The 11,299-nt window shown below is 47.6% G+C and overlaps 1 protein-coding gene across 16 annotated transcripts in view; it reads left to right on the top strand.

The window, feature by feature from the left end:
* The first annotated feature begins 249 nt into the window (after positions 1-249).
* The window catches only part of PIGG (phosphatidylinositol glycan anchor biosynthesis class G), a 50,221-nt gene continuing 39,171 nt past the window's right edge, over positions 250-11,299 (top strand). For 14 of the 16 annotated variants that reach the window (XM_070264107.1, XM_014738675.3, XM_014738672.3 and 11 more), the window contains exons 1-5: positions 250-613; positions 1,496-1,701; positions 7,753-7,962; positions 9,315-9,503; positions 10,431-10,572. In XM_070264107.1, coding sequence (XP_070120208.1) covers positions 460-613; positions 1,496-1,701; positions 7,753-7,962; positions 9,315-9,503; positions 10,431-10,572 — 901 coding nt within the window. In that variant the 5' untranslated portion in view covers positions 250-459. Of the gene's footprint in view, positions 614-1,495; positions 1,702-7,014; positions 7,416-7,752; positions 7,963-9,314; positions 9,504-10,430; positions 10,573-11,299 lie in introns of those variants that run through there. The other 2 variants (XM_070264108.1, XM_070264109.1) reach the window with 1 other exon arrangement.

Genomic DNA, 11,299 nt, shown 5'->3' with positions numbered 1-11,299 from the left:
GCGTCCTCTGCACGACCTGCCCAAGACACGTGAGGGCTCTACGCTGATGTGAGGAGGAACGAGGCAATACGCGCGAAACATCCCAGCAAGAGGGACGGCACGTGGTAGTTATTCCCACCCGCGAAACAGGCAACGCAGGGCGGCCGGCCAGCGGCGGGGACCCGCGGGGGCGGGGACTCAAAGTGGGTGTGGCAGGGGCGGGGCCTCGCGAGTGGGCGCACAGGAAACACACGGAAAGGTCCCAGAGCTCAGGGTCATCACGCATCGGGAAGCGCCCGCCCCCTTCGTGCGTATCTCCGGCGCGCCGGCGGACGTGACGACACCCGTAGCCGACACCGGGCGCCGGGGCCTGTGAGCCCTGCCAGTTCGCCCTTGCCCAGAGGCTGTTTCTTGGAGCCGGAAGGAGCTGCTAGGCGAGGCTTGCGCTGGGGTCGCGAAGCAAGGAGCCCGGTGGGCGTGATGCGGCTGGGCTCCGGGACCTTCGCCGCCTGCTGCGTAGTGGTCGAGGTGCTCGGGGTCGTACTCTTCCTTCGGGGATTCTTCCCGGCTCCGGTTCGGTCCTCTTCTAGCTCGAAGCACCAAGCAGAGCCCCCAGCGCCCGAACCCTCGGCTGGTACGGACCCCGCCCCGGGCGTTTCCGCTCCCCGCGCCCACTTCCCGGAGGATTCTCCTTCTGAGCCCCGCCTCTCAGACTTCTTCCCGGGGCTCCCGGGTCGTCTCTTCCATTCTAGTCCCCATCACCAAGAGCCCCCTTCTTACCCTTTGAGCCTCTTCTTATGTATCCTAGAGCTTTGTGTCAACCACCTACCCGCCCTACTTCGACCTTCCTCCCTGGGCACCGCAAAGGCTCCCGCTTCTCCCCAGCTCGACTCATCCAGTGACGCCCCCTTCCCTGCACAGGCCTTTGGGTCACTCCCTGTTCTGGGCCCCCTTTTCGCTCAGTAAAACACAACAGAGAAGATTCCTGTCGACCTCTCGTGTTTTCTTCTATGACATTCCTCCAAGACCCCTTTTTTCACAATGGTTGAGACTTCCCTGCATAGACCCCTTCCTAGCCCTGACCTACCCAGTAGTACATACCAGGTAAAGGCTTGCCCGTTTTGGACCAGGTCCACACATTACCAACCACTGACCCTACAAACAGTTTGCAAATATGCTTGCCTGTCCCCTACTTGCAGCACTGTTTTAGATCAAGCTCCCTAAATGTCCCATTCCAGAGCCCTCATGAAGGGACTCCCGGGTCCCAGTACTCCTCACCATGGTAAGAGCAATTCACTACTTAATACTGGGACTCCCTGAGCTTGCGCACCCTACCCAGCCCCCCCCCCCCCCACCCCAGTACCGTCTACCGAGAACAGGCCTTTTTCTTTAGGTTGAGATATGTAGATTTCACAGGATATGTGCTGGAGAAGTAGGCAAAAACTAAAATATAAGGTGCTTGAGTGCTAAATAGAGTTTAAAATTGAATTTCCTTTTTTCTTTCAAACACTTTTAGGAGCCAGTTCCAACTGGACCAAGCTCCCACCACCTCTCTTCAGTAAAGTTGTTATTGTGCTGATAGACGCCTTGAGAGATGATTTTGTCTTTGGCTCAAAGGGTGTGAAATTTATGCCCTATACAACTTATCTGGTGGAAAAAGGAGCATCGCACAGTTTTGTGGCTGAAGCAAAGCCACCTACAGTTACTATGCCTCGAATCAAGGTAAATGGTATGACTTAATGTTTTATAGATCATGGTTTGACTCCTTCAGAGGTTTAGAGGGGCTTTCTAGAGTAGTCTTTTCTAGAGTAGTCTTTTACTTGGAGTCCCAGTTTTAACTAAATAGAAATTAGTTTGGTGCTGTCAACCTGGCTGGGGCAGTAGAATGCTGAAGAAGCCTCACAGATGGGATGGAGCTGAGACCCAAGATTTGTGCCCCTCGTCAAGTAGTCAAAACTCATGGGGACCATAAAGGATTTAGAGCCAGATTGTCCAGGCTAGCCTAATCCAAGAGTTACCATCCTCCTTGCTAACCTGCTTTCTTCTTTAATCATCAGTGGGTTAGTTACAATCCTGGAAGGAGCCTTTAGGATTATCTAGCTCAATCTCTGGACTTTACAAATGAAGAAGCAAACTCAGATAAATTAAAAGACTAGTCCAAAATTGTAGTATACACAGTGGCCAAACCAGCATTATCTGGCCTTGACAGCTATCACAGTTTCTGCTGGATAAACCACCTTCAGCTGTTCAGCCTACTGAGAGTGGCTTTGAAGTGCATAGTGCCTCACTCAAGAACTATGGGTAAGGATAAAAGTAAGCTTTATTGATAGGCTCAAGAACTATTTATTGAGCAACTCCTATGTGCTGACATTGTAACAGGTACACAGTTGAAGCCAAATGGTATCTCGGCCTTCATGGAGCTTTTAGTCTCTAATGAGAGATGTAGCCATTAAATGCACATACAAATGAACATGCAGTTATAAAGTGCGGTTAATGTGTGATGAAGAACAGGACATGGTGCTCATTGTTGGGGGGGTGGGCTCAGTGTAGTTGGGGGGGGTCAGAAAAGCCTGTCTGAGGAAAGTACATTCAAGCTCACACTGGAAGGATGAGTAAATGGGAGGAGGCAGAAGGAGACAGAGGAGCTTAAATGTTTGTCTGTGAATATATTGCACGCTAGCATGGTATAAAAGTTGCTGGCTGAGCGTTACATCTATGGCTGATCATGTGACACCTTACTACTTGGTGAGAAGGAGCCACCTCTTCATTTAAAGCTTGGGGGCAGCATTTAGTAGATACTCAGTACATGTTTACTGGATGAATAGAAGAGTCTGGGATTGAAAGGATTAATGCCACATCTTTCACTGACTTTGTATTCTTGCGTTTCCCACTCTCTGCCACTTTTGGATGTGATGTGTCCTTCATTTGGCAATATTTATTGAGCATCTACTATGTGCCACACACTGTTCTAGATAAGAAGGATTCGGTGAAGAATAAGACAGCAACTGTCCTCTCTTCATGGAGCTTACTTTCTAATTGAGGGGACAGAAAATACATAAGTATACAAATTAATAAGATAGTTTCAGAAAGCGATATATGCTGTGGAAGAAATCAAGGAGGAGAACACAATGGAGAGTTGTGGGGAGTGGGAGAGGGCACCTTAGTCAAGATGCTCAAGGATGGCCTCTGAGGAGTGGTCATTTTGCTGAGACCTGTCGTGCTGGAAGAAGGGCATCCAGACTCCAGGCCATCAGGAGCACTGATTTCTTTATCTGTTCTATGAGAAGTCTGGAAGGAAACTGTTCCTCCGTTTTGGTAAGAAAAGTGTTATTAGGAATCTGGGCTGACTTGTAAGAAAATGTGTAAGTGAGTGCGCAAGCTCCAGGTTCTAATCAGACCTGCACGTTGGCCACTGTGGTTCTTAGGGCCTCCCATCTCCAGCCCATTTGTTTCATTTCACAAAACCAGTATTTCATTTTGTTTTCAGTCCTCTACAGGTTGTTGCTACTCATTCCTTATCAGGGAGGAGCTAGAACAGGAAGTCCATACTGGAGTTAGGGTTACACAGCTCTGGAATTTGTTAGGATTGGGTAGTGTTGGCTAAGAAATGTGTCCCCTTCCGTGGCACCAGATTGGGAAGGGACTTAGTTAATCTCAGAGTTTTGATACAATTGTCATGAAACACTGATCTTAACATCTCAAGACTAATATCCCTGATAGCACTTTCACATGTTAAGATCCTGCAGTAGCTTCTTTCTAAAATTATATAATTTTTGAATGCCTTTCCTTTCTTCAGGGAATTTATAGTCATAATAAGGAGCAGTTACTGATGACTGGCTACAGTGAGTACAGAATGCAGGCATTATCTCACACACATTCACAAAAACCCCATGAGATAGGCTCCATGAGATAGGCACTTCTGTCTTCTCCATTTTCCAAATGAGGAAACAGGCTTGAAGTGGTAAAATCACCCAACTGGCCTCAGAAACTGATCACGAGCCTCTGTTGTCTGGTTCCAAAGCCTCTTGGTCACACTGCGTTATATAGCAGTGCTGGAGAATAGGGTGCCCAGGTCAAATCCTTTTTCAGTAGTCTCTGCAGAGCCCTCCTTAATTCTCAGAAGGCAAGAATCTACTGTTCCCAAGGCCACTGAAACCACGGGAAAACCTCCAAGAAAGTGACAGACTCAAGCTCTCTTTCGACTTCCTAGGACTACCAGCTGCAACTCAGTTGCTGCCTGCATGCTTCCTAGAGTGAAGGGGATACCAGGTAGTCCCTGCCCTCCTTGAAAATGTCAGTGGGAACCCAAGCTAGTGTGAGAAGAAGGGAAGTGCCTTGTGAAAGTCCTAGAGGAAGGGATGGACAGATTCGACTACATGAAAACAGAAAACCTTTATGTGGCAAAGGACCTTATAGACAAAGTCAACTGGCCGATGATAAACTGGAAAAATTATTTACAGCTGATGTAACAAAAAAGATGTTAAGCCCATGATATGTAAAGAGGATCTGATCAAGTACAACTATCCAGTAGCAACTGGACAAAGGATGTAAAGAAATCCGCAAAGGAAGACTCGAAATGGCCAGTAATGTATGAAACGATTTTTGACTTTACTAGTAATCAGAGCAAGGGAAACTAAAACAATCTGTAAGGCCAATTGTCTATCACACTGTAGACATTTAAAGATTGATGGTAACCCACTCTTCACAAGAAATGAGGTAAACAGTTCTTCCTGCTGTGGGTGTGAATGTAGCTGGAGTGAGCAGCACCTCTGCTGCCACCATCTAGGTCCAGTCTTCTGTAGTCTCCAGTCTGCACTGTAAAAGTCTCCCAGCACCACTTCTTGTCCAGATCCCGTGCAAACACAAATCAGGTCATGCCACTCCTCTCTTAAAGCTTCCAGGGCTTACACTCTGCCTACTAACCCAGGCCTCCAGGCTGTGTGGGCTTTCCCCTGCTGACCTCTCCAGCCTCATCTGAGCTGCTTTCCCTCTTCTTCTGTCTTTCGTCCACGCCAATCACACACAGCTCAGTTCTGCAGGTGTGCTGCCCTCTTTCTGCCTTGGGGTCTTTGCAGTTTGCTGCATTTCCCCCTGGAAAGCCCCAGCTCACCTCACCTGACAACACTCCAACCTTCAGGTCTCAGCTCTGTCAACTTAAAAAACAAATTCCCCTGTTATTTTATCCGCAGAATGAGTTTATTCGGGGATAGCAAAAAGAATTGCAGTTCAAGATGTGTGTGCTCTGGTGAACCACAGGCAAATCCAGGGAACAAAGGAGGGGGAGCTGCTTTTATAGAGAAATGGGGGGGGGGGCCTCTTCTAAAGGAAGGGTCATTGGGGGAGAGGAACAGTTCAGGGCAGCTACACATTCTCATTGGCTGAGCTGCAGCGTCTCTCATTGGCTGGGCTGTGGTGTTTCTCATTGGTTGGACTGCTGTGTTTCTCATTGGCTGGGCTGTTGCCAAGCAGAGAGAGAAGTCTTCCTTCAGCAGTGAAGTGGTCATCCTTCCTGTTTGGTGTAATTGACCACATGCAATGGGCCAGAGCCCCCCTGCAGGCCTTCCTCCTCCAGTCTGCTTGGGGTTTCTCTCACTTGTTTCACAGCTCAAATGGCACTCCTTTTGAAAGCTTTTTAAGATAAATGACCATTAAAACAGTATTGGTTAAATATATTATACATCCAAACACTGGAGTACTTTGTAGCTGTTAAAAAAAAAGATGAAGTAGCTGTGTGTTTTCTGGGGAAGGAGGTTCATGATATATTATTAGTTGAAAAGCACAAAGAAGTTGCAGAATTGTTTATGTAGTTTGTTACCATTTTGGTAAAAAATATGTATCTGTATATTTTTGATTGTACACATACACAGAAAAGTGTAAGAGAATACTCACCAAAAGTAACTGGTTACCTTTAGGGAGTAGAATTTTGGGGTGAGAGAGAGGCTCACATTTTGAAAAGTAGCTTTATTGAGATAGAAGTTTCATAGAATACAGCACACGTGTTTTTATGTGTACAGTCAGTGAGATGTAACAAATGTATATATCCATGCAACCCCCACCTCACCTCTGGTGTCTGATCCCCACCCCAGGAGTGGTGGGTGTTGTCGCTGTGTTTGTTTGTGTAATGATTTGCCTGAAGTAGTTCTATAGAGTCTGTCTTCCCCAGAGTGTGCAGTAACTGATGTCTCTGCTCGTTTTGTTTTTTTTTTCAATTCTTGTTTTTATTTTTAAGCCAGTCTTCCTAACGGTCACCCTGAGTCAGCATAGTTTAGTGGTTAGCCAATGATTGGGCAAAGGTTCTGCTTAAACACACTACATGGTAAGGTCTGTACCCTTTGCAGGGAGCAATGTGTGGGTTGGCCCACATGCTCACCGTTCAGACAGTTTATAAGTCTGCCCTGACTCTCACTTTCTGTTTTAGCCAGGCCTCCTGTTCAGCTGGAAGGAACAGGTAACTCAGCCCCCTCTGGTCTCTCCTGAGTGTACACTCAGCCCCATATGTGCACACAGGCTTCCAGATTCCAGGAATATGTGGGAGTTTACAGATATCTACTACAACTGTCTCATTCCCCAGATCTCCTTTTTAAATTTTGGCCTGATCTCTTACTACAGTCAGCATTGAACCTTCAGGCAGCTGTGATGTTGGCCTAGCCTCTTGCTTTTATCACATCCCTGGTGTGAGAGTTTTCCATGGAGCCCCAAATCAGGTGGGCCCCTCTTGGTCTCGATGGCTCCTGCATCACAGAGCTGAAGGTGGGACAGGGGAGTAGCCCATGTTAAAACACCACAGGTACTCACAGCTCTTAGCAAGATTTAATAGTCCTTTGTTGTATATCCTTGGGGAGTTTTCAAAGTCCTGAAATGGTTGGTTTTGACAGTTTTATTGCTGTTGGGGGAGAGGATTTGCCGAGCTCCTCACTCTGGCATTCCAGAAGTCCAGTTAATTCATATTTGCATTTATTTGCTGCTAAAGAAGTCTTGACAAAATTATTACACCTGTTGGCATTATCCAGATTCTTGTTTATTTTCACTGCACAGGTCCCTGGATGCCAGCATCATGGGTTATCGGATAACTCCAGATCATGGAGACCTGTGACCCATAACTTTGGCCTCTTAGGCTCTGTGCTAAAATGAGGCAGATTGTTGACTTAACTCTTTATCAGAAAGATGTGAGAACATGTCACACCCACCCTCTCCTCCCAGAAATCATGGTGCAGCTTGGCAGGATGTCCCACCAGCATCCCTGGGCCAGTTTCCTGTGAGACTTCCTGAGATTTTGTGCCTAGAGACTGCCTTCCTCCCTGGGTGTGTGAGAGGCTGTTCCCCTCTGGGGTGGACGTTAGAATCACTAGGTTATGAGATGTGCATATGGAGTTTGCTTGTCACATGGAGCAGAATTGAAGCGTAGATGAGGACCTGACGTGGATCTGAATGCACAGGTTTGTGTTTTCTTTGCATGCCACACTTTGCTCTTGGCTTCTGTTCTCATAACCTGTAGCTTCTTTTCCAGCCACCACCATTGTCCACCTACACCACAGCCGCCTCTGTCCTCTCATCACTTGAGACATGGTCACGTCTTCACCGTTAAGTTTGCTAGTTTTACCCAGAATCTGTGTGTGGCTTTTTCCCCTTTGTCCTAACACTGACCTGGCCTCCAGTTTTGGGGGTGCCCTGCTGTTATGCTTGCCTCTTTCATCTGTTAAATGGTCTTTGGCACCCGTTCCCATGCTACACTTTGGATTCCATGGTCCAATTCTTGAACATTTCCTCCTACAGGCGTTGATGACAGGGAGTGTCCCTGGCTTCATTGATGTCGTCATGAACCTCAATTCTCCTGCACTGCTGGAAGACAACGTGATCACACAGGCAAAAGCAGCTGGGAAAAGAATCATCTCTTATGGAGATGAAACATGGGTGAAGTTATTCCCCAAGCATTTTGTGGAATATGATGGAACAACCTCATTTTTTGTGTCAGATTATACAGAGGTCAGTTTTTAAAATAAGAAAAACGTTATCCTAGATAGAGCCCAGTACCCTCTTCCTTAGTGAGAGAAAACATTGTTCTGTGTGTGGCTTTTGTTAATACATTGGGAGTAGTATGGAGAAGTTGTAAAACTTGTTCGTTTGCATGATCGGTTGCAACCCAGGAACCTAAACCCTGGTGCAGGTGTGAGCAGAGTTCTCTCGAGACCAAAGCCTAGACCAGCTGAGCACCCGATGACAGGGTGCAGAGGATCAGGAAGGGCCTCTCAGCAAAGAGCCCTTGAAGTTGAGTTTTGACAGATGAGTGGGACTTCCCAGGTGGACAGAATGGGTGGCAGCATCTGTGTGAGGCAGAGCCTGAGGACTGCAGGGCCTGCCTAGAATTCTCAAGGCTGTTGGTTCTCCTGTGGGTAGGGCAGCATCCCCAGTGGGGAGGTGTGAGGTTAGACGGTGAGCTGGGCAGAGTCCGGTCCTGAGGGGCATCAGCCCGAGCTGGGAGTGCGGTCTTGAACAAGGAGAAGAGCATGATTAGACCCATGGTTAGAAGTTGGCCCTGGGACAGACAGAGGTGCCCTAGTGCAGAGGCCCCTCTATGTCTGAGCTTGGCATGGGGGTGGATGGCCTTGAACCACCCACACTCTCACTTTGCTGGGCCTGCTGGCACATCTGCCATCACGCTTACACTGAGACCTTTGACTGAAGCTGACCTGGGCAGACACAGCACTTACTGTCCTTCAGTGGCTGAGTTTCCCCGTCGTGTGTACAGTCACTCAGAAACACTTGTCTTTGTGATAGGTTTTTCAGTGGGAGGGAGGTGGGCGGGCTGAAGGTCAGGGCTGACCAGGCTAACGGTTAATCACTGAGGGCTGTGTCTGTTTCTCCAGAACAGCCTTCTTGTGGGACATACATAGATGCCCTCGGCTTCACCCTGCTGGTTACTTGAACTCTTGGTTGTCTTATCTTAGCTAACTGCCCTTAGCCCTTAGTTACCTCGTTACAACTTGACACTGAGTAACTTGGCCATCTGCTCAGCTTTAGTTAAGCCCCAGTAGTGACCCCACGGAATTTTTTTGTCAGAACAACCCTTGCTCATTTAAATTAGCTATATAATATGTCTTATCTGTAACCTGGAGACATTAAAACGATATTAGTGAAACTTAATCTAATGCTAATGTGTATTTAATTTTTTGTGACCTTTTTTTGAGGGGAGGTTTTTTAATCTTTTCTAATGCCTGTAAGTCCTGTTACCTAAAATAAACCCTTACATTTTAAAATGTGCATGTCACTTTTCCCTGGAGACTGAAGATCAAGGGAACTTAGGGGAGCTATTCATGTGTTTGTCTCCCCCATTAAAGGTGGATGAGAATGTTACGAGGCATTTGGATAAAGTATTAAAAAGAGGGGATTGGGATGTGTTAATCCTCCACTACCTTGGACTGGACCACATTGGCCACGTTTCTGGGCCCAGCAGCCCCCTGATCGGGCGCAAGCTCAGCGAGATGGACGGCGTCCTAATGAAGATCCACACCGCGCTGCTGTCAGAGGTGAGGTGCGCTGCGGTGCATTGTGTGGTGCTAGAAGGTCACGGTGCCAGGGTTTCCCAGAAGGAATAAAGCTTCTAAAGTGAACCCAGGTTGCCTTACTCAGCCTCCTCAAACGGAGCACGCGCCGTGTGCTGGGTACTGTCTGGATGTCATTTGGACGTTCTCCTGCACTGACTCAGTCCCCAGCAACCCTGTAGAATAGCGGCTCTTAACTCTACCTGTCCACCATCCATCCAGTAATGTTTCCTGATTTCCCTCTAGATCACTGTTGCTTCTCTATCACTGTTCCTGTCTGGGCATATGTGGGGTTTCTAGCCAGGTGGGACAAAGAAGCAGCATAATAAAGGAGTCCATCAGTATTCCAGAGAGTGATTCCTGCCACAGGAAAATGTCGGATGGGGGAGGGAACAGCATCTGAGAGAGAGGCTGTAGTTTTAAAACAGCATGGTCAGAGCAGTCGTCCTTGCGGACAAGTGAGATGTAAGCAGATACTTGAAGGGAGGGAGGGGAAGATGCGCCGTCTGTGAAGGTGCATTCCAGGTGAAGAGGCAGCAAAGGCAAAGCAGAGCCCCAGGGGCAGAGGGGCGGCTCTGACAGATGAGGAGACTGAGGCACGAAGACTAATGTGCTCTGGCTCTCACAGGTTGGAAGTGGCAACGGAGAAACCAAATCCAAATCGTCTGCCCTCAGAGGCCCTAAACATGACCCTCCTGTGCTCTGTGACCTCCATATGATTCTCTTTGTTTTATTTATGACAGTATTTGACCTTGACGTTTGATCTGGCTGTAAACTCATAGGTAAAAGGTCTAACTCATTTAGAAAGAGCTACTGTTTTTAGAGTAAAGCTAAAATCTGAAGTTGTTTTCTTGGCAAGATCACTGTTCTCCTTGGCCTGAATGCAATGAAAGTTTCTCCTTTGCCTTGCAGGAGAGAGAGACTCTCTTACCCAGTTTGCTGGTTCTCTGTGGCGATCATGGCATGTCTGAGACCGGAGGCCACGGGGCCTCTTCCACAGAGGAAGTGAGCACCCCTTTGCTCCTGGTCAGCTCTGCATTCGAAAGGAAACCTGGTGAGAATTTAGGGTGTTTAACGTTTTGAAATTGTATTTTATTTCTCTGTTTTCTGTAGCCTGATTTTAATTTTAAAAACCATTTTTTGGAAGCCATGTAAGTTTGCAATTTCCTGAGCAATGTGAGAAGGAAAATGAATAGGGCAAGGGGCGGTCAGAGTCTGGAGTTCACATTTCTTGCCCTGATTCCTAAAATACAAATATTCTTTGTGGGAATTTTGTTGTATGAATGTCACTGCCTGGATCTCTGGAACTGTTAATAAAAGTTACCAGAAGCTTAGAGACATCTGAACTGCATATGTGAACTGAAAGAAACACTGATAATTAAACTTTTAAAAAGTATCCATTTTTTGAAACTCTGTATTTCATAGCAATGTCAACAAGAGTCGTAGGACCAGTCAGGTCAGGACTGGCTGAGGGACCCTCTATCAGCATTAAGACACCCCAGCTCTCCATCCCAAGCACACGGGCCAGCGTGCCTCACAGCCATCCGCCGTTTCTCCCTCGCCCTCCCTTGAGCGTGGCCTCTGCCTCCTCAATGTGCTTCACAACATGCTTGCTGTTTATTCCAGCATGGACACGCTTTATTTCTTCTCACGTGATCCTTCAGCCCCCTTTGGCAGGGCAGACCTCTGGTCTGGGACCCCCCCTCTTTGTCTGGTTTTCCTCCTGTCGCACTCTGCTGTCTGGTCGTCTTTGCTGGCTTAGCTTCCGGGCCCTGGCCCTT

This window comes from Equus caballus, chromosome 3 (genome assembly GCF_041296265.1).
Source record: "Equus caballus isolate H_3958 breed thoroughbred chromosome 3, TB-T2T, whole genome shotgun sequence".
NCBI classification, from domain to species: domain Eukaryota; kingdom Metazoa; phylum Chordata; class Mammalia; order Perissodactyla; family Equidae; genus Equus; species Equus caballus.
The sequence above is the reverse complement of the archived record's forward strand: the minus strand, read 5'-3'. Positions and strand labels throughout refer to the sequence as shown.